This window comes from Desmodus rotundus, chromosome 3, assembly GCF_022682495.2.
Source record: "Desmodus rotundus isolate HL8 chromosome 3, HLdesRot8A.1, whole genome shotgun sequence".
Classification (NCBI taxonomy): Eukaryota; Metazoa; Chordata; class Mammalia; order Chiroptera; family Phyllostomidae; genus Desmodus; species Desmodus rotundus.
In genome coordinates, this window is record NC_071389.1 from 53,498,470 (window position 1) to 53,522,752 (window position 24,283).

A 24,283-nucleotide genomic window follows, 5' to 3' on the forward strand; every position below is an offset into this window, starting at 1 on the left:
TGACTTCATCTCCTACTATTCTCCCCTTTACTCAGTATACCCACCCACACCAGCCTTCTAGCCATGTCTTCAACACACTCCTATCTTTGGGCATTTCCTCTAGCTGTACTCACTATCTGGAACTTTCCTCTTATCTCCAATGGCGAATTCCATTGCCTTTGTAAAGTGTCTTCTCAGATCTCTCCTCAAAAAAGTCCACCCTACTAATATTGCCCTATCATGATACACTCAATCCCCTTTTACCTGTTCTGCTTTTTATTTTTACCAGAGAAAATATAATTTTCTCATAGATAATTTGCTGAAGCTGTCAGCATCGGGATAGCAAGGACATTTGTCTGATTATTGTTTTATCTCAAAAGCCTAGAATAGTGCCCGTACACTGTAGCTGCTCGATTCCTATTTGGCAAATGAACAAATAAAAGAATACGTGACTGGACACGGATGCTTTTTCCCTTGTTCTCGCTGGTATAATCAGAGCTTCTTGAATCTCTGAGTTCATATCTTTCATCAGTTCTAGAAAAATCTCACCCAATACATTTCAAATGTGACTGATATATGTTAGGCCCTACTCAAGCTACTCTTTCTCTTAACCACAAGGTCGTATTCATCCTCTTGCAACATTCTGCTGTAACTTGGGTAACTCACATTATCTTTCAGTTCATTTTTCTCTAATTTGCAATGTAACTTAACAATCTTATTTTAATTTAACAATTTTTTTTTTATTTTGAGCACTTCTATTTGGTTCATCTTCATGTATGCCTGAACATTTTTGATAATTTCTGATTTTTAAATATTCTATCCTTAATTCTTAAACATTTTATAGTTATTTCATGTTTTATATCTACCAATTCCCACATCTAATTTCTTGAAGACTGCAATGTGATGTGTATGATTTTTTTTCTCACAAAAGATCATTTCCTTGCATGTTTGGTAATCTTTGATTGCGACTCGTGCTTTGTCCATAGTGATCTGTGGAAACCTGGTGATCTGAATCGAAGATGAATTCTTGTACAGGAGAACTGTGTTTGTGTCTGGCAGCAGCCAACAGGCACGACCAGACTGGGGTCACTTCGGGTGATTGCCAGGATCTCAGCCTTACTCAAGCAGTTTCAGCTCTGCCCCGCTGCCCTGCTGCTGGCTCTGCTCTCAGGCCCCTGCTGGCAGCACTCACACAGGCTGCTTAGCATTGCTCGTGCGCCTCCTGCTCACTGCCCCACTTTCTTAGCTCACGGGTTTAATTGTTGTTTCTGTAGGGAGAGTGTCCTCATTTCCTGAAATCTCATCAAAACGATGCACTATATAATACAATACGATATTATTTTTATGCCATTATTAGCAAGCGAGTCCTTCAGACTATTTAGTTCCTTCATGATGGTGGGTGTGAAAGTCTCAGCAGTGTTTCCCTATTTCTTTTGATACTGTTTTATTGCTTTGTTTCCGTCTCTCTCTATATGATTCCTGGGCTTCAACTCCTCCTTCCTCAATAATATTCATGAATAACAACAACAGATATATTTACTGAACAATTACCATGTGGTACGCAGTTTTCTAAGTACTTTATGTACATTATTTCTTGTAATACAGATTCTTACTATATAGTTGAGGAAGCTAAAAATTCAAGAACCTATGTACTTGCAGAGGATCACATCATTAACATGTAATCAACCTGTAATTGTGCCTCTTTCAATCTCCAAGCCAGTGTTTGCAGCCGTATGGCCTCTCCTGTGGAACTCCTAACTTACTCTGGCCGTGGAGAATCGTCCCACTGCTGTTCATGGGCATTTGCCCAACAATAGCCTGACTTTTTCTCTGGTCAGTGTGACACATCCACACTGTTCTCTGCCCTAGTAAATAGGCTGCTGTCGGTAGGAAATGGCTGGTTTCCCATGATATATCACTGGTCAGTTTTCTAAGACAGCAACAGATGTCAGGTACACACAGTATCACTTACTTACCCTTCCCATTCTAGTTGGATATTTCTCCACCCAATGAATAGCTTCAAGCTTACTTGCCACACCATGAATTGCTGAGTTAGCACTATGTGGAAAGTCAATAGGAAGCTAAAATTCGTTGCTTTACCTGCACTTTTTAGATATTCATCGTCTTTCTCCCTTTTGCCATTGTCAAAGTTGGACTGTAGGCAGATTCCTCTTGCTCGTTAAGACAAGTCAGTGAAATCAATAGCAGACTTTACTGCCCTTCCCTTCCTGATAATAATAGAGTGATTGAGTCACATGCTCGGGCTCTATGTTGGCAAACAGCAGAGGTGATTTTGAGCTCCAAGCAGAAACACACACACACAAAAGGCTTTTAAACAAAGAGGTTTCTTGAGAGTTTCTGATTAAGGGACAGCAGTTCTTCCAATAGACCGGCCCACCTCTTTGCCAGCAGCCGCACAGCAGGAGCAGATGAGGAACACCTGAGAGACCAGACTGATTGTCTAGAAACGCAGTAACCCGGTACCCAGAGTGCTTACTGTGTTCCAGGCCTGTCCTAAGAGCTTTATACTTATTGTTTCATTTAATCCTCACAGTCTTGTGAGATAGAGATGTTATTGCAGTGATATTATAGATAAGGAAACTCGGTTTTACAATCATTAAGAAACTTTCCCAAAGTTCCCCAGTTACACATATGGAGCCAGCTGGGATTAGAATTTAGGCTAACTACAGAACCTGGGGATGCAACTGCATTCTTTTTTTTCAGTTACAGTGGACATTCAATATTATTTCACGTTCATTTCAGGTGTACAGCATGGTGGTGAGACATTTATATATTTTACAAAATGATCCCCCCCAGTAAGTCTAGTACCCACCTGGCACCACACACAGTTATTATAATATTATTGCCTATATTCTCTATTCTGCACTTTATATCCCCGTGTTTTGTAACTACTAATTGGTACTTCTTAATCCCTTCCCCTTTTTTCACCCAGCTCTCCAAACCCCCTCCCCTCTAGACACTATCAGTTTATCTATGAGTCTGTTTCTGTTTTTGTTGTTGTTCATTTACTTTATTCTTTCGATTCCACATATAAATGAAATTATATGATATTTTTCCTCTGTATAATTTATTTCACTTAGCATAATACCCTCTAGGTCCATCTATGTGGTCGCAAATGGTTTGATTTCATTCTTTTTACAACTGAGTAATATTCCACTGTATTTTTTTTATCCAATCTTTTATTGATAGGCATTTGGGTTGCTTCCATATCTTGGCTATTATAAATAATGCTGTAATGAACACAGGGGTGTTTATATTTATTCAAATTCATGTTTTGGGTTTCTTTGGATAAATACCCAGAAGTTGAATTGCTGGGTCATAAGGTTCAACTGCATTCTTATGCTGATATGTGTAAAGCTCTTCTTTGAGTGACAGAAACAGGAAATTGTTATTTTTGTTTATTTAATTATATTTTACCAATTATGCTATCACAGTAGTCCCTTTGTCCCCTCCCCTGCACCTAGCACCCCCTACACCCTCAGGCCATCCTAGCCCCATTGTTCATGTCCATGGTCATGCATTTAAGTTCTTTGGCTACTCCATTTCCTATACTGTACTTTATATCCCCATGGCTATTCTGTAACTACCAATTTATAATTCTTAGTCCCCTCACCTCCTCATCCATTCTCTCATACTCCCTCCCATCTGGCAACCATCAAAATGCTCTCCATATCCATGATTCTGTCTCTGTTCTTGTTTGCTTAGTGAGATTTTTCGATTCAATCGTTGATAGATATGTATTTTTTACAATTTTGTTCATATTTTGATCTTCTTTTTCTTAAATAAGTTCCTTTAACATTTCATATAATAATGATTTAGTGATGGTGAACTCCTTTAGTTTTTTCTCATCTGGGAAGCACTTTATCTGCCCTTCAATTCTAAATGATAGCTTTGCTGGGTAGAGCAATCTTGGCTGTAGGACCCTGCTTGTCATGACTTTGAATATTTCTTGCCAATCCTTCTAGCCTGCAAAGTTTCTGTTGAGAAATCAACTGACAGCTTTTAGGAACTCCCCTGTAGGTAACTAACTTCTTTTCTCTTGCTGCTTTTAAGATTCTCTCTTTGTCTTTAACCTTTGACATTTTAATTATGATGTGTCTTGGAGTGGTCCTCTTTGCATCCATCTTGTTTGGGACTTTGCTTTCTTGACTTGCATGTCTATTTCCTTCACCAAATTAGGGAAGTTCTCTTTCATTATTTTTTCAAATGCATTTCCAATTTCTTGCTCTATCTCTTCTTCTGGCACTCCTATGAAGTGAACGTTGGATTGTTTAAAGTTGTTTCACAGACTGCTTACACTATCCTCATTTTTTTGGATGCTCTTTTCTTTTTGTTCTGAAAGGAAGCTGTCCTAAGTACTATACTGTTTCTTGGGAAAGACTTTAGTTCCTTTTTTAGGGTTCACATTGTACTAGTATTGTTTTTGGGGGGGATTGAGTTAGTGATTGGAGTTCAGCCTTGAAATAAAGTTAACTGCATCTAATAAGCGTAATTCAGAATGCTTGCCTCTAGAGGGTGATGTGTCATTATGAAGCATGGCCTAATTATTACCGTGAGTGACAGTACCTGGATTAAAGGTACTTATTTGAAAGAGAAAAATAGATCACACTTCTGTAACTGTGCAGACATGGCCTTCAATCAAATAAAAAGTTAAGGGAATAAAAGAAGTTGTCTGAAATGTTTTCCATTAACCTAAAAAGGATTGTTTTTACTTCTGTCTTAGTATCCATGAAACACGACACCAAAGGTTGCTGGTGAAAAAGTAGAATATATTGAAAGCACTTTTTTCATGATAAAGAAGAAACAAGTTATACAAACAATGTGTGCAAAATTAAATAATTGTTCTAAATTTAACCCTTTTTGTGGGAGCAAAGAAAAATTAAATTTGCTGCAAGAAAATGTTTTCTGCTCATTGATAATGGCAACTGAAAAGAAAAAGGCAATTTTGACATTTGGCAATTTTAAGAGGGGTAATACCTACCATAACCTATAATTCCAATAACACCCAAAACAAAGACCCAGAAGAGTAATCCAGCTGTGAACCTCAGGAGCAGCAGAAACATCCAACTGAGGAGCATGGCGATTGTCAGGCCGCTGGTGGAAAAACACAAGACGAACACAGGGTCAGGTGTGCTAACATACCATAATGAGAAAGCAAGACGATGCTCTTTTTCTCTTAAAAATAATTCTCAGATTATTTTATTTTACCTAGCTATAGAAACACTTATAACATTAAAAAGTACAAACAATGGTTTCTGTTAAGACTTTGTGTGGAAGAGTAGGACCAACAGGGAATTTATACATGCCTCATCTTCACGTGCCAAGCGAAAGGGAAGGCCAGTGCCAATCACTGTTCAAGGAGAGATACAATTTCTCCAAGCTACAGTGTTGGCCTATCTGCTATAGTTGCCATGTTCTGTTTTTTCCCTCACGCCTATCCAGTAACTGTTAAATTGCAAAACCTATCTATGATGAATGTGTGTTCTACCTACCTGGGGACTAATGGAAGCCTGAAGTTCAAAATAACTGTCTAGCAGTAAGAGAAGATTCATAGGAGAGAAAGACAAAAAAAAAAAAAAAAAAAGGATCTATCCCACACAGATCTTGAACTCAGGATTTTTATAGTAATTTTTTAGACCCTTTCACTACGAACTAATTATCTCTAATAGTTTGTACTATCTGACATCACCAGATATCTATTTCAGGTTCCCACTGATCTGGAGACCACCATTTGGAACCATGATAAGGCTTCTGTGTCTCCTGGCCCATGTGACTTTATCAGGCAAGTAACAGCATGACTATTTTCCTCCTGTTTTAATTTCTTCCTGGAGTTTGAGTGAGCTAGTAGAGATACTTCTTTTACCCCACTATACCCAAGTTAAAGTTATATTGGATTTCTTTTGGTAATTTTATCAAAGAGAACTCATTAAGACTGGAAATTTGGCTGATGCTTCTTTAAGAATGGATACCTCTGGTGCTACCCACAAGTTTCCAGACATAGTAACAGATAGAGCCTGGTAGTTTATTGGCTTTATTGCCTTCAATGTTATCTTTACAAACAAAATTAATCAGTTTTTCTTTCTTTCTCCTTTCTTTTCTTTCTTTCTCCTTCCTTCCTTCCTTCCTTCCTTCCTTCCTTCCTTCCTTCCTTCCTTCCTTCCTTCCTTCCTTCCTTCCTTCCTTATTTTTGTCTCTTACACTATTACAGATGTCCACCCACCCCCACCCCCTCCCTTGGACCATCGCCACACTGCTGTCTGTGTCTATGAGTCGTGCATATGTGCTCCTTGCTAGTCCCTTCAGCTTCACAAACAAACCGAATCTTAGTACTTTCTGTCACCTCACCGATAACAGCGTGGTATCAAAGCAGCTTCTTAGGGCGTAGTCTTGCACAACCTTTGGTTTTAACTTCCTAAGCCATTTCCTTTTAAAAATCACAAATACTTTAATGTTTAAATATTCAATATGGTTGAAAGATTATCCTATGGTGTAGTCCTAGAGGCATATTTAAAAAGATCAGAGGGGGGAATATATAGATGTTTATTCTGTGTATTTTAAATTCTTACATAAAACTAACTGAATAAACTAAGTCACAGCATTCAGGCTTTTGCTTTATATTCATTAAGTAGACAAGAGCAGAGAGTTGAAAATAAAGGAAGGTGCTTATGTACTAGTGGTGTGAGTGGGGCTGGGGTGGTGAGGAGGGTTCCAGTGTGTGTGCTGGGAGGGAGGTGGGCAAGAGAGTCCATCATAATGTATGACTCTTCAGACAAGAGTGGAGAAGCCAAGGTAAAAGAAGAAACATGGAAATTATCTAGTGATATTTGGGTCCTACAGCAGCAGGTCAACCAGTTGACTATCAAGCATAGACTATAATCTCTTCTGTGGTGATATATTCCAAAATCCTGATGTGTACTGACAATAATTATTGCAATTATTTAAGACAAGCATTAAAATCTCATAAAACTAATTTTGCAGATCTAAAAATTACTCCCTAGTATTTTACACAAAATTTGACTTTATTGAACACCTAAAAGTTGTGTAAATCTATCTTGTTCCCCTAGTGGTTTTATAAATTTTGCTTGACCTCACATTTTCAATGCATTTTCTATGTTCCAAGAACCATAATAGGAGTTAGGAAAATAAAGGTGACTTATACATAATTACCATGGTAAAAAGTTCAGTTTATCAGAGGGAAAGAGCCAAGGGAATAAAACACAAAATGGCCGGTGCTATGTAGAAGACAGGTATGTACGTGAATGTGGGTACAGGTATGTGAACATATGCCACCACGGGTATGAGGAACACGGAGGGGGGAATAACTAATTATATCAGCAGAAGTCAAGTAGGACTTCCTAAGTGACATGGAAGCGGATTTTAAATAATGAGATGAAGTTGCACAGGGCACAAGGAACAACAATGCTAGGAAAGAGAACAGAATGTGCAAAACCATGGGCATGCTATTTAATGTGTTTAGAATATAGGGTTAATCAAAAAACCTGGGTGGAGATGAACCTGGAAACTTAGGTTGGGCTGGGTTGTAAATGGCCTTGCAGGTATCTAAAGAAGTTTTCACTTTATTCTTTGACCAGTAGGAAACCATAGATGCTTTTAAGACCTGAGAAGGTGACACAAGAGCCAGATAGCAGTGACATCCTTGGATAAATCAGACCCGTGTACCTCTCCAGCAGTGTGACTACATTTTCAGGACTGCAAATCTTATGTTTGAAAAATTTTAACTTCCTCCTCTCTTTATATGTTTTTTCATAAGTGACCTTTGTGGATGATAACAATAAACATTATGTGGAAGGGACATATTAACAAAATAAGAATAATCTCTTGGAAGCCAACGGAGAACAAATGGGAGAACAGACCAGAGAAATAACACTGCATCAACTAAAACATGCGATGGGAAGCAAACATATCACAGATGCTGCCTCCACGTAACCTGAAGAATATGTTTGTAAGAGTATTTTAAGGAATACAATGAAAATTTATAGTCATAATTTTCTGTTAACACTGGACGTATTTCTAAATTTCTTTGTCCCATTTTTATTCTATATGAAAAAGAAAATGGCAGGAACTGGGATCTGAGCCAACCTTGAATTCATGATTACATAGGAAATTTGAAGCAAGAGTTCTACAAAGACCAAATCAGAACAGGGCTGGGGAAAACCATCTATGTTCTCACTTACATGAGAATCCAATACCAAGTTGTCGTATAGTCTTCAAACACTCTCATTCCAATTGCCTTTGCATCGAGGATTTTATTCATATTACTGAATTCGAAGAAGAGAAAAATCAATCATTTTTCAAGTACCACTAAACAGACATGTTCCTGTTAGGATAAAAAGAATGTTGCAAGCTGCTGCCCAAAGCATATTTGGAGAAACCATTTATCAGCCTGACTCTTTTCCTAGACACAGCAGCTCATGAGATGTCACTTCAGTAAACCTACAAAGGTGGCTGTATCTACACACATTAGAGAGCCTGGCTTTCAAAACGGTGAACAGATTCTTTTCTCACATAGGGGCATGCCTTCAATGTTGCAGAGGGCTCACTCTATGAAATGAATTTAAACGGAAAGATCAGTTTTTAACTCACAAAATCCAGAGAGTCAAGAATGAACACCATCACTAATTCACCTTCCTAAACCTCGTATGACTCTGTGGCAGGGAGGCTCGTGGGGCACAAACAGAGGAGTGAATGCATCCTCAGCGTCCGGTTTGACGAATGTCAAAGTGAACACACTTTTGTAACTACGGCTACGTCATCCCTTTTCCAACGTGCTCCAATTACAATACCTCCCTTTCCCCAAAAGGAATCACATCCCAACTTTTGTGATAATAATTTCCTAGTTTTTTTAAATTAGTTTTAACTTTTATATATGCACCACAGGATAATTTAACCTAGTGGCGCTTACTTTTAAATTTTATTAATGGAATTGTATTACTTCACACAGCTTTATAATTGTGAAGTTTGTCCATGTTGCTATTATATTTTAAATATGCAGAAACTTCACTGTTCTATTTGGACTGCTAAAGTCTTTCAAGAAGGAGAAATTATGCTTTAGGATATCTTTATATTGCATTTTTAATTCAACGACTGAGCAATGCAATGATATTCCGTGTGTCTGGCTTGTGCACACGAGTGTACGCACCCTGGGAATCACATTTCCCAGTGACATGGAATGCCGGGATGTGTGCAGCCAGTGGGAACAGTGAATTCACTTCATTGCAGTTAGTGTGTGGAAATTTGGTCCAGCACTGAAACGGCACTGCCACGGTCGTCTCGCCTTCCTTAAGGCCCTTTCCCTTAAAACATCAGGCAGTTTCATTATTTCAGTAATATTTTTTCAATGCTACTTTAAAAAGCATAGTTTTTTCTTAAAATTATGTTTATTCAAAAAGTAAATTATATGATGACCTTTTAGTACATTTCCTGACGTCTCATTCTATACCTAATGATAGTGAAAGATTTAACCACTTTGATAAACATGGTTGTTCTTTGTAATTGTTCTGATTTCTCCTCTCGATGTTTTATGAACATATACCAAGCTCTCCAATCCACAGGGACATGTATATCTCATAATACATAATTCTTCCTGTACGGCAACCTAATGGAAGCTGTAGTCTTGGGTTCAATAACAGGATGCATCAAAAATGGGAACGGGAATGTGAACACACGTACTTGGCAGCTGCCCTGAGTTCCATAGCGTTTCTTGTCCTTCCCCTCCCATCTTCGAATGTTGTCTTATTTCCTATTGTTAAAGTGCCATTTCTAGTTGAGAAGTCAGGGAAACATCTCCGGAGAACTGTAAAAATAAAATGGTGGTAATCGCTTTTCTACTCTTTCCTACATGATGTCTTCCCTTTGTTAAGCTTTCAGTTACTGAAAACCAAGTTCTTGTTAGACAGTGTATTCAGTGCTCGGTATGAATAATTGCCCATTGTTTGACGATCAGAAAAGTGTCTGTTCTAAGACTGACATAGAAAGCAAATATGATGACAATCTGAAGTTACATTTTAAACTTGATTGTTCTGTACATTCATAAAGTCAGAAACACAGGTGGTTAAAGGATACTGACAGTGTATCTCTCATGGTAAAAACATTGTTTTCAAAGGCTCCATTTACTCGTATGAGTGGATGAGTGTAGCTTTGTTATTAAAAAAAATCTTCGGTACTTCTTGAGTGAATCCTTGAAAATTAGACATTAGTGAATAATTTCTTGGGAAATAAAAAACAGCTCAAACTTTAGGTTCTTGTAAGACAACAACATTTTTATTTGTAAAGCCTCAATAGTTTGCCTTCCTTCCACCTTTCTCACTTGCATGTTTTTAGAGTACGGAAATGGGGATACTGAGGCTATGAAAATGGCCCACACTTTGTACACTAGCCCAGTTTCGGAGAAGAGTTAACTCACTGGCCAGCCTTCTATTTTGATTAAATAGAATCCTTACCCTTTTACAAATCTGCATTACTAAAAATATTTTAAACCCCAATTTTACATAAAGTGAGAAAAGAAATCAGAAATAGATCATTTTTATATTTTTTCTTACAAGAAGCATGTTGGTTCATAAGCCTGGCTGGGAGCTTCCTGGGTATAAATCTAAAATGAGCCCCCAAATGTGGAGGGCAAGGAGAGACTGAAGGAAAAGGCAGATCACTCCAGATTGGAAGATGACAGGTTTAATAAGCAAGGGGGTTTATGAGGCTTGTTTTGGGCAGCTGCAAGATGAGTAGATTTTTGTACCACCTGCCAAATAGATATATATAAATATAACACTTATAAATATATAACATATTTTATACATTGCCAGGTAAGAACCAGAGGAGCTACCTCCATGCTAGTGAAACCGCCTGCTGACTCCTTAGGGCTCAGTGCAAAAGAGGAGACCATCATAGCCACCAGGGGTGGAATGCTGGGGAAGGATATCAAAAATATGTGACCCTTGGTTTGAACCACTGGCTGCCCCCAGGCAATTAGAGTCTCCTCACTCTGTCTCTGTGCTTGAAGCGTGCTCTCTGCTTGCCTTTTCCAAGCTTGAAGCTGCCCCAGGACATAACCTTGAGCTAGAAATATGGTGATGAGAGGATCTGGACTAAACCCTGTTAAGACCTCCTGTGACTGGCTGACCCCAGTGAATGTCTATAAGTAAACTTTTACATTTTGGCGGGTGGGAGCAGAGAACTCATCTTGAAGTTGTCGAAGATATGCCTGCTAAGTAATATCCCTTGCTTATTAAATCTAAATTTCCTTCAGTCTCTCTCTGTCCTCTGTACATGGGAATTGGTTTCAGATTTCACTTGGGACTTTTCCCAGGAGGTGGTGACCCAATAAAACATTACAGATTTGCAAGGGTTCATATAGAGTTTAGACCTGAACATACTAAAGCAGTTGATGCAGGAAAGGAAGAAATATGTGTCTATAAAGCTTTCCCTGACTATCTTGGCTGAAAGCAATCTTTTGTCTCCCCACTTCCATCTTCCGTAGCACTTTCACTAACCTCTCTTTCTTTCCCCTCCCACTCCCTGGCATAATTGGCATTGTGGTCTCTACCAGCTGCTTCTATTCCCTCTTACCCCAATCATGTTTCTGTTCCCCAGCACCAAGTGGAAATTATCTTCCCAGTGATCCCAAAGACTTCTTAATTGCCAAAACCTACCATATTTTTTAGTCTTCATCCTATGTGGAACTCAGTGAGTATTTGCTGTTGAATGAGTTAACTTCCCTGAGTTTTTGACACGGTAGACAACCCATGTCTTTCAGAACTCTCCTTTCTTGCCCAGATTCTTGCCCCGATTCTCTCCCACCCTCCCTCGCCCTTTCTCTACACTCTTTCCCTTCCTGCTCTTTAAACAGGACTGTTCCCACCTACAGTGTTCCCCAGGTTTGTCCTAAATATTATTCCAGGCAATAACTCATCTGATCTGTTAGCTTCAATCACTAAATATGCTCATTATATATTTGGAAAATAGAGAAAATATGAAGGAAGATACAAAACTACACTAGTTCTAGCACCCACAAGGAACTATATTTTGGTGAATTTCCTTTCAGTCTTTCTCCAACGGGAAATTTTTCTTCTTGAGTTATAACCATACATTACTTGCAGTGTTTTCCCTTTTTTTATTTTTTCTTTTACTATTGCTCATTTCCTTATATAAACCCTTTAGTGAGTAAGTTTTATTAGCTGCCTACTATTCTATTAAGTAACTATACTTAATCCTATACTAGGGGGAATCCACATTGATTGCAATGTATACCTTAATGTCTCCTTCACTGGCCTGTGATGGACTAAGCTTTTTCCATTTCTGTATCACCAACGTGCATTTTATATTGTGAGATTTAACCAAATGGTACTTGTAAGGGCAGGGACTATGTCTTACACTTCTATACCTATTATATCTTCAGTGACTAATGAGTCATTTTTACCTTTTTGTGTAAAAATTTATACTACTACTCCTGCTTACAGACACTTGCTGCCTAGGGCTCCCTGGTAAAATGTAAATGCCTGCAAAACCGAGGTCTTTGTTTGAGTCTTTGACAACCTGGAGGAGAGTGACGGGGTCTGTAAGACACTGTGTTTGGTGGTAGCTGCTTCAGTTTGTGCCCGACTTCCCGCTCAAACCTCATGAATGAATACTGACTTTCTTCCATTTTAAAAGACATACACACTCATTGTGGAAAAATGGAGAAATAAAAAAAGAAGAAAGACAAGGGAAAATACCCAGTGTTTTGCCATCTCCAAAACAACCACTTAATATTTTGGCATATTTCTTTCCAATCTTTTTTTTTGAATATTTTTTAAGAGTTTATTTATTCACTTTTAGAGGGAGGGGAAAGAGGGAGAAGGAGAGAGAGAGAAACATCAATGTGTGGTTGTCTCTTGTACACCACCAACTGGGGACCTGTCCTGCAACCCAGGAATGTGCTCTAACTGGGAATCGAACCGGCAACCCTTTGGTTTGCAGGCTGGCATTCAATCCACTGAGCCACACCAGCCAGGGCTGAATATTTTTTTCTTTATTTTAATTTACACATGCTTGTCATTCTAATGCATATAGAATTTTGCATTTTATTTAACATTATAATATAATATTTATAGTTAATAATTCTAAAATATTTCACTTGAATATATCATAAATTATTTTAGCATTCTCTTGCTCTTTGGCATTACTGTATTTCCTTTTTCTTTCTTTTTTTGAGGGAGTCCTATTGGATAACATTGTGGTGAACATCTTTATGTAAAGTTTTTCTCTATAGTTGGAATTATATCCATAAGAAGAAAAATGAGCGATTATTACATTTTCTTCTAAACATAGTTAAATAAAGTTTATAAATTTTAAAGATATAAAATATTGATTCTTTCAGGAAGCACACAAATATCTCAAACTTCAAATCTGAAATATTTGAAATAAAGACAAGTGTATGTTCTACCCTCACTCCCCAAACAATTTCTGAACACTTTGTCTGAATTCTGGGGTCGGTGATAAGGGTATGTCTTTTGGGGTGCACTTATGTGAGTTCATAGAGCACCAGGTAATTGATCTGATTGGGCTTTGAAAAATCAATTTTCAGTCTTTTTTTATGTGTATTATGCAGCAAAACCCCCGAATGCACGCAAGTCCAGTGGAAATATCCCTGGCCAGTGTCAGGGCATTGGGCTTTAGCTTTGGCTTCCTTCCTAATTACCTCTGGGATCGTGGGCCAGTCACAGCACGATTCTTGGCCCCAGTTTCATCCATTGTGAAATGAGGAAATTGAATTAAATAACTCCTTCACAGATTCTTTGTTTCTAAGGTAAAACAATAATCACTTACAAGGTTTGCTTGGGAAGATCGCCGTTGGACAGTCATCATCCATCACTATTTGTGAGAGAGACTGAAATGGAAGGAAGAGTACGTTAGCGTTTCAAAGGCTATGTGATGACAACTTTTACCCTCAATATAGAAATTTTGTCCTTTAAAAATTCAGTTGCACAATAATCTCATTATTCAAATTACTCCCCTAATAAAAATAACTGCAAGATTATCTCACTCACATACAAATGCTCTCAGATGCCCTAAGTGCAATTAAGTCAAATCAACAATAATAAAACCGGACCCTCTGCAACCAGGGCACACCGTAGAAAGTGTGTATTTTTATCTTGGTCACATCCTGAGTCTCTAATCCTTAAATTTTCTTCTGGAAAAACAGCTCTTCTCTAATTTGGAAGCCATTAATACTAATTTATATAATAAAGCTTCAGAATTCCCTTATAAATCTTAACCTAAGTAGGATTTGGGGATTTTTTTAATGAATAAGTATGAACTGGAGTTGGAAGTAAAATTATACTTGTTACTAAGTAGTCATTGGGCTTCATCACTGCATTAATGAAATGGTGACTGAAAATGACATTAGCTATTAACTCTTTTCTTTAACTGAATTTATTGGGGTGACATTGGTTAACAAAATTATGTAGGTTTCATGTATACAATTCTTTATACATCATCTGTATATTGTATTGTGTATGCACCACCCCAAGCCAAGTCTCCTTCCATCACATTTATTCCCCCTTTACCCTCTCTCTCCTACCTCCCCCCACCCGCATTTCCCTCTGGTAATCACCATACTGTTTTCTGTCTAAGCTCTTAGCTCTTGACAGCAAAAACATCCATCCAAGTAGAAAATTTGTTGATGTCATCGAAGAGTTAAAGCTAATTTACCAGACTTAATCATCTTGCATAACCCCTCAAGTCTACAAAATGATATACTGTAAATTGCATGTGTGTTTTTGTATGTATACATGCCTTTGTGCATGTTTTATCAGAATGGTTCATTTAGTAATCATTTCCTACATTTGGGAGCTTTTTCCAGTTACAAATGTTCATGTGACACTTGAGGTTAAAACAAAAATTAATTTTTTTCTAGATTTATAAACTTAAACACACGTACCTTTGCAGGATGAGTAATAGGGGACTTGCAGAACTGGCTATAATATTTCTGGGAGTTTTTGTTTCTTTTGTATGGAAATTGCATTTCCACGTAAGTTAAAAATTTTTCTGGGCACTTGGAGACGCAGATCTGTGAAGGAAAGGAACACAATGGTAGGAAATGAGTCGAACAATCCAAGGAATTATCTATAAGATTAGCCTTCTAAATCATCCACCATGATAAAGAGCAAGCACGATTTTCCATCTAAGAAACCAAATCAACTTTCTAATCTTATTGTAAAAAATGAAATTTCATATACTAGTTATCAGTCTATAGTCCTTGCCCTTTCATACTGATGTTCTGTTAAAACAATAAGATGTTTAAAAAAAACAATAAGATGTTATACAATGATAGACTTACACATATTTTTAACTTCTGACTTTCAGATAATTGTAGGTCTACATGCAGCTGTGAGAAATAACAGATTCCACATACCTTTCACCCAGTTTTGCCAGACAGTAATAATTTGCATAACTATAGTACAATATCACCACCAGGAATTTGATTATGTTACAATCCATTAGCCGTATTCAGATTTCACTAATTTTTGCCTGTGAGTGTATGCATTTTCAGGGTTAGAATCTTGCTTCCTTTCCTATATTTGAATAAAATGGCGATTTAAAAACTTCTGAACATTAGTAATTTATGTATGCCATTAATAACTATTAGTTTCAGTGAATTCTCAACAATTCTCAAAACATAATTGGGGTTTTATTACCATAAGAAACTAACAAAATGAGGGCCATTGGTGGCAATCAATCATTATTACAGTCTTTTAGCAACACCAGTCCAGTGTGGGCAGAGAGGTCACCGATGCAATTACTTCGCATTAACGAACTTTGGAGACCTATTAATGCCAAACCAGATCCCTTTGCTGGTCCACAGGGCCATTCTGCAGTGGCTGAAATCCAATTAGTAACTCCACAGAGAGAAAGCAGATTCAGAAAAGATGCATTCTATGGGTTTTGCTTTTGTTTGAAAAAAAATCGTATTAAGTCATAAGAGTTGCAGTCGATTCTTGTACATTCTTCTCTCCACCTTTGGTTCCTGCTTGTGAAAGTGCCCTCCGCTCTGACTTGCTCCATCTGCCGGGTGTGCAGTTTGCTGAAGATTCTTACTGGCCAGATTCTAGCTCAACCTCCGTTGGCAGTTAGGTAGCAACACTGCTGCTGAGCTCACATCGCATTCCCATCTTCGGGTCATGTTTCTGCTGTACCCAAGAACATTTGGTGTTGACCTTGAAACTAAGGCAGAAGGTGGGTAACTAAATGAACAGCTTTGACAGTTTACTAACTGACTTTGAAAGACAACTAAACTAGTTCCCCTACTGGATACATTGAAATAGATTAAAAGTAAATACTGAAAATACTGATGTTTCTCAGTCTTTAAAGATGGTAGGAACTACTGAGTTGGGACCATGATGATTCTATATTTACAAATATATACACATACAAGGTACACTCTACATATAAAACCCCTGTGTAAATAACACATAAAAGAATAATTAAAATGGCATGCAAGTAAAAGTGGTTTGTGAAAAACAAGGACATCAAATTTCATTCCAGACACAAAATGAGCTGTTAAAATCCAACATAGCAACTGCTCTTTACTCTCTCCTTCTATCAGCCCAATTTGTTCACTTCAAATAGGATGCTGATTAGTAGCAATCAACATATGATTAGCCAAAAATGAAGGCCACATTGAGGCTGGGCATCCTAATTGATCACACTCTGTCCTGTAAATGTGTGCGACATGTGTCTGGACCACGCTGACAGTAAACAAAAAACATAACACATACAAATACGGCTTGGAGCACATAGATAAACTGTCGCCTGGCAAACTAAAGTCAGTCTGCACTTCTGGCAGCTAAAATATGTTCTGACTCAATTCTGCTTCTTTGAGTAACCACAAAGGAGCACTTGATGTAGTTTATCATGAGCATTTTTATTACATTTTCAATTCATATAGGTTTAACATTCTAGTGCAAATTAGAATTTGGTGAGTGGAAGCGAGAGTTATATTGAAGGTTAAAACGCTACATTTGTTATAACGAAAGAATGATCTAGTAAATAATTTATGGAACAACAAAAAACATAATGTACAAGGATTTATTTCATTGTTTCATAGTGGGGCTTCCTGATAGATTTGTATAATAGAGCAGAAAAATTCTAAGACTGGGAGTAGGAAGATATGCCTTCCTTCCTTCCTTTCTTCAACAAACATTTGCCCATCCCCTATTCTGAGCCTGTTCTAGCGGCTGGGGATACAACAGTGAAAAAAAGAAAAGATAAAAATCCTTGCCCTCAAGCAGTTTACCCTCTAGTAAGGGGAGACAGGTAACAACAAATAAAGTTGTTTGTTATAAGATGGTAATAAATGCTATGAAAAAAATACAACTAGAAAGGAGGTTGGAGGACAAAAGCTGTGTGGGATTCTGATTTTGAATAGGCAGCCAAGGAAGGCCTCACTAAAACGCTAAGATTGGAAGAAGACTAGTGATCAAGCCATAGTCACCTGAAGAAAGACGACTGCAGACAGGGAGAAGACTGCAGACAGGGAGAACTGCAAAATCTACGGCTGTGAGGTAGGTGCTTTCCTGGGGCCTTTGAAGATGATAGACAGCCAGCAGGATCCCAGTGCAGTGACCAGAAGGAGAGTAACAGCCTATGTGGTCAGAGAGTCTGGCAGCCAGTGAATGATCTTGTAGGTCCTTGTTAGAATTTTGGCTTTTAATCTGAGCAACTTGGGAAGCTATGGGGTGGCAGTCAGCAAAGGAGAGACATCATGACATATTAACAGGATCATACCGGCTGCAGGATAGAAAAAAGACTGTAAGAGGTTGGGGTGTGGGGGTCAAGGACAGAGGCAGGAGACCAGCCAAGAGGTCACTGAACTAATCTCAAAAAATAATTATGGTTCCTTGAAAAAAAGATGAGGTAGTGAAAAGTAGTTTGGTCCAGGTGAAGGGGTGTTCAACCCATTGCCCAGAGGCTGCAGGGGGCCCAGGATGGATGTGAATGTGGCCTGACACAAAATTGTAAATTCACTTAAACCTTTTTTTTGCTCATCAGTTTTCGTTAGTATTTGTGTATTTAATGTGCGGCCCAAGACAACTCCTTCTTCCAGTGTGGCCCAGAGATGCCAAAGGGTTGGACACCCCTAGTCCAGGGTATGTTTTCAGTGGAGACCAGAGGAATTGGCTGGCAGCTCAAACTTGAGCGTGAAAGAAAAAGGAACCAAAAATCTTCCATGGTATTGGGAGTTGTTCTTAATTGAAATAGGAAAGACTATTGAGGTGTGGAAACAATTTTAAGAATAAAGTGAAAGCTTAGGAATTGAGTTTTGGACATGTTAATTTGAGATGCTAACTAAATGTTCAGGTGCAGACATTGCTCAGGTGGTTGGATATAATGATTGACCAGCCTTTCAGGTGGCTGGAAGAAATAACAGCGTGTTTGCTTGTATAGGTCAGGGAACAGACTTATTTGGATATATAAATTAGGGAAAGCAGCATACAGTGGTGTTAAAACCACAGGACTAGGTGGTTTTAATGAAAAGAGTAACACTTTTAACACTAGATGGTTTAGATAACCAAAAGAGTAAATGTAGATTTCAAAGAGGAATGAGTTTGGTGGAAGAGAGAATGCCACTGCTTAGAAGATGTTGGAAAGATGATGAGAAACCAGCAAAGAAGACTAATAGGGAGCGACCAGAGAGTTGGGAGGAAACATAAAAGACTGCTGTGCACTGGAAGCCAAGTGAACAAGTATTTTAAGGAGGAAGGGTTGGTTAAACCATGCTGTTAGATCAAGTAAATAGGAGTTGAGAATTGACCACTGGTTTAATAATATGGAGGTCAATGGTTTCATCTGGAGGAAACTGGAGTAGCAGCAAAAGCCTGAATGGGAGTGAGAAGGATTTAGACATATACTTTTGACAAGTTTTAGGGGGTAAAAAAGGAGGCACAAAGATAAAGAGCAGTAGATGGAGAAAGATGTGAGATCGAGGAGATCATTTTTAAGATAGAAGAAATAACAGCATGTTTGTATACTGATGGGAATGATTTAGTAGAGAAGGAAATTGGTAATAAAAAGAAAAAACCAGGAAATTTCTGGAGTGGTGTGCTTGAGTGTGTAAGAAAGATAATTTCTAAGGCACACGTGGATGTCAGTGTGGGAGTTTTCAAAAGTCATCCTCTGAATGTTCACACTTTCTCAGTGAGAAGGGAGACTGAGGCAGAGTCTGCCGCAAATACTGGCAAGGTCTTGGAGGTTCGAAGTGAAAGGAAAAGGTGTGAAATTGCTTTCTAAGGCAGTAGGCTAGCAAATGGACAAGGGGTCTCTAGTGTGGTTGTGGGACAGCAATGAGGATGCCCTCGAGCTCAGTGGTCCTGAGTTTAAAGGACTGTTGTGTGTATTTTCCACAAGAAAACATGGCTGCCTGGGTTCAGGCATGGAATAGGCAGAGAGCTGCATTTAGCCAGGAATGAGGTTTTGCCAGGGAAGTACAACTAAGTAACTAAGTGAGGGGGACCAAAAAATTGAAGATTTACACAAGGAGTGATTTTCAAGAGGGACCATGGAGTAAGGTGAAGAGAGAGATGAAAGCCTGTGGGAACTGAGGGACACTGTGGAGGGGTTAGGATCGGGGTTTGTAGGTCCTAGTGAGGTAGATGAGTCTTTGGAATGTTATAGAGGAACTGACATGATGAGACAGTGGGATGGTTAAAAGAGATTACAAAGGGTGGTAACTTTTGGTACTGACAAGATCGAGGATTTGACCTTGGCAATGAGGGGCTCTAGAAGAAAACAAGGTCTGTTGTAGAGGTGGAGGTCACAGAACTAAGATGTCAATATCCAAAGTTGGTTTTAGTCTCAGCAGGAAATAAGATATCAAAAATTTCTGAAGGAGATGAAGGGGGGGGAGAGAGGTAAAGGGAGGAAGGGAGGGAGGGAGGGAGAGAGGGAAGAAGGAACACAAAAAGAAGTGGAGGAAAGGAGGGAGAAAGGAAGGAAGGAAGGAAGGAAGGAAGGAAGGAAGGAAGGAAGGAAGGAAGGAAGGAAGGAAGAAAGGAAGGAAGGAAGGAAGGAAAGAGAGAGAGAAAGAATTACAAACATATTCTAGGAAAGATCTCTGGGTGTGGTTTACTATCACATGGAACCAACAAGAGGCAAGTCAGTAGCTTCGAAGTTTTTGAGGTAGTTGTACTGCCAAAGAGTTCATGAGTTAACCTTAAAAGACCTTTGACAAAATGTTTGAGGTGTTAAACCTTGCACAACAGGAAGAGAGCTTCAAAGCTATATGGTCCCCAAGAAGGCAAATTTCCAGTGCTCAGCAATGGTGTGGCCTTGAGACTAATAAGCAGGAAATAACCTTTCAGGTAGTCGAGTGAAGGACAATTGGTTGGAATAGATGAGAAAGTTCCTCTTGAAGAACACAGTCCAGATCGAATAAAGGGCTCTTCTCCAGTGCCACGCACCACACTGCTGTGTATTCATCACTCCTCCCTTTCTGAGTGGGTGTTTGTACTCTAATTGTCTTAACCCCAATCCCCATTGTGCATTAAGTGTTAAGACCTGACAGAGAGACAACACATCACCCATAGACCATGGACTTGGGCAAAAGACAGTGCCACATGGGACTCCTGTTGTCTCCCTTGGGAAGATGGATGTTCTGGACAACAGCGGGTTAGACTCTGGAAGACACTACTAACTGCCATTGAAATCTGTGCCTCTCCTTCCATTTGTTCCGTGGCACAGAGGAGGCTGTTCAGCCCACAACTACCTTGCTTGACTCCTTTTCTTTTGCATCTAGACATGAACATATATGTCTCATGTGCCGATGGCATATGAATAGAAATGCAATGGGTGACACTTCTGATCCGAGGTTTTCAAGAGCGGGGGTGCTTCGATCATCCTCTTTGTTTCCTTCTGGCAGCTGGATGCAGATACTGGAGAGAACGGGATGGCAGAGCCACCAGATGAAAGGAGCTGCAGGACAGTCCCCACTGACCACAATGCCTTATACTGTTCAATGGCCGAAAAGAAACTTTATTGTGTGAAGTCAGTGAAAACCTGAGGTTTATTACTTACAGTAGCCAGCTTTACTTCTTGTAATACTAACCTGGAGAAAAATACCTCCACTTCTCTGGGCAGTAGTTTGCTCATTTATCAAATTAGGTACTTGGACAAGGTAATCACAACGGTCTTTAGTGATGCTAAATGGATTAGTCATTGTTTCCTTTTGACTGTATATGAACCAAGATGAGCTCATATTCATGTCTTCCCACTTCCTATTAGTTCATCTTCAACAACCCACAGACACAACGCAAAAGAAATTTCTAAATTCTTTCATTGAGAAATAATTTAGTGGTCAAAGTGGCTGACAACACCAGCGAGACATTGTTTTTTGCCTTACCTGTGTAGTAGGGCACTGTAGGTTTATCAAAACGGAGGGACTGGTGCAGCTGAAAATGTTAAAGTAAAACAAAATGCTCTTGTTCCTGTTAAGAAAACAACATAAAATAATCTTTTCAGTGAGTGTGGAAATGTTCCATATTGTTTCAGACCCTGTACACTGTTATGTAATATGACCTTTTAAAAATTGGCCTCGTTTTCTTTAGGTAGCTGCAGCATACTTTGCAACTTCCCTTTAAACTGCCTAACATTTACAGTAACATTTGGTAATAGGAAAAAGTTGAAAAAAAATCAAATAGTCCATCAAGGGGATTGGCGAAGTAAAAATTTTACTGCCATAAAATGCAAGACTGCATTGTCACTGTAAATAGTGTTGAAGAAAATGTTAAATGGATGGAGAAGTTCCCAACATATTAATTTTAGGAAGCATGTTACTAAAGAGTATTAGGATATGACTTTATTTTAACTTTGCAAAAATAGGTATAACATGATATATAGAAACAAGTTATTATATCTGAATGGTGGAATAATGTTTGTTTAGTTAATTTTTTTGTACTTCTATGGATCTCCTGAAATAAACACATATTATTTTGGTAATCTGAGAAAAGATAAGTAAATTGAGTAACATTTCCACCGTGTTCCAAATTATGGGTAGTGGCGTAGTTATAGGACAGGTTGACATTCACTAGCACTGAGAGACACGTTGACTCTGCTGTTTGGCAAGCAATGGTTCACTTTCGAACTTCGATTTCCTCAGCAGTGTACGGGAACAATACCAGCCTGGCCCCATTCGCAGTGCTGTTGGTAGGACATAGAATAGCCTGTTGTGAAGTCAGGACAAGTGCTTGTCCAACTTTAGTATGTGTCAGTGAAATGTGTAGTGTTTGTTGAAAATCGTGATTCCTGACTCGTTCACAACCCTTGAGAGCCCACATCTCTGGGCAGGCCGCGTAGGAATTGAGATTTTCCCCCCTATGCTCCCCAGTAGATTCAGATACAGGTGGCATATAAACCATACCTTGGGAGAAGCCCTAAACATTTGAGAAGAATGTTCCCAGCACCTTGTCAAGTCCTCAATTAATTAATGTGACTACATACATAACCAAATATATTATAGGTTGTTTGATAATACCTTTTCTACTTAGAATCACCAAGTAGGATCCAAATCTAAGGGCAAAGAAAGCTCCCCACAAAAAATGTGGGCCAAACCCTTGTATTACTTCTCCCCCATTCTTGCACAGGTACATAAGCAAAATATGGGGAGAATGCGGTGGGTTGGAGATGGTGGGGTTGGCAGGATACCATGATCACAGTTGAGAGGGTTTTCCATCCCTTTCTCATTGAAAGGGTGATTGTTTCCTCCAAACGCCAAATCACAGAGGGCTCTGAGAGAATCTCTCATAAAGACTGGGGGTACTTGTAAAAAGGGCAGCCCAGAGTCTCATTTTCCAAGTAGACCCCTCTTAGGTGGGAGCCTTATTAGTCAGCCCTCTGTGCCCATTTTAGCAGGGAGAAATGAGACCCAGAGACCACAGAGACTTGAAAAAGCCAATGGGGCAGGGAAAGTGAAGTGTTGAAGCAGCCTGTTATGGGAAGATATGAGTGGGCTTGCGTAACCCTGGTGGCACCTCATCTGACAATAAGAGGATGGAGGTGAATCACCAGAGATGAAACTGAAGGGGTTGGGAGGAGGGCAAGCTAAGCTGATCTCTCAAATCACAGAACTATTCAGTGAGGACTTCCCCCAGAGAATTTCCACTTGGACACCATGAGAGAACCAGGCTTTGGATACTATCCCAAAGAGAATGATTGATGGCTAGTTAGTTGTATCTTAGCTGCAGGAGCAACACCATGTGGCCAAAAAAGTGACAGACAATCCTTCTCTTTCCATCCCTCACAACACAAAGAAAGAGCTAGAACCAGAAGAGAGGGAAGAACAGGGATATAGTAGACCAGGCCCTTTCTTCCACTGTACATTCCCTTACAGAGTTAAAACCTGAGCCAGGAGATTAAAAGATATGAGATTCAAATTTTAGTGTAGACTACATTGAATTTGCTAACAACACAGAGTGTCCAGAAAGCACTGGAATCTACCTGAGATGCCAGAGTGAGAAGAGAGATTTGAAACAACATTGTTAAAGGCAATGACGGGGGAAATAAACACATTTCATATTTGTAATCCTATCACGTCCACATGGCTCAAGATCTGCTTATAAATTAGGACAAAATCCACACAAGGCTACTTCAGGGTTCCACAAGAGTCAGCTTGGCTCTTTCGCCACCCAAGCAGCTGTATCATCCACATAGTCTCATGGTGCATGAGATTCAAATTTGCACCTGAGCAAATGAATAAATTAACGCATGTCATCGATCACTGGAGTCTCTTAGGAGTGGTTAAAACTGTGAATGGTAAATAAGTGTCAAGAGTCCCCTAGGGTAACATTGATTTATAACCTGCAAATGCTACATAAACTAAAGTTATTCACTAGATTATGTTATTCTTAAGGGTAAGGTTTGTATGTTATTCATCTTTATACCCCTACCTTACTAACACCGCCTGGTACTTGGCCCTTTCTAGGTATTTATCAAATGTAGAATGAATGAAACAAATTCCACAAGTTTTTCCAAAATCTTAGAATCCTTAAAATCCATAGTTTTTCAGCACAAATTCATTATCATTTTATTGTAGTCTGACTGATATCCTTAAACATCAGTGGACCTCGGATTCCTTAGGTACAAAGTAGATGGTGATGGTTGGAGCTGAGTCATTCTGTGGAGTGACTGAGAAAGTAGTTCATTGTTTAACTTGAATTATTTGCCACCCAGGAACAACAAAATAGAAGCAGCTGCAAACTACTCATTTAAAATAACCTGCCATGCACCTCAGCCCATC

At 38.9% G+C, this 24,283-nt stretch overlaps 1 protein-coding gene across 1 annotated transcript in view; it reads right to left on the bottom strand.

The window, feature by feature from the left end:
• SLC44A5 (solute carrier family 44 member 5) overlaps positions 1-24,283 on the bottom strand; it is a 123,815-nt gene that overhangs the window by 34,057 nt on the left and 65,475 nt on the right. The window contains exons 5-10 of the mRNA XM_024565344.3: positions 21,392-21,476; positions 14,936-15,064; positions 13,822-13,882; positions 9,691-9,814; positions 8,196-8,279; positions 4,982-5,094 (exon numbers count right to left, since the gene is read on the bottom strand). Coding sequence (XP_024421112.2) covers positions 4,982-5,094; positions 8,196-8,279; positions 9,691-9,814; positions 13,822-13,882; positions 14,936-15,064; positions 21,392-21,476 — 596 coding nt within the window. The remainder of the gene's footprint in view (positions 1-4,981; positions 5,095-8,195; positions 8,280-9,690; positions 9,815-13,821; positions 13,883-14,935; positions 15,065-21,391; positions 21,477-24,283) is intronic.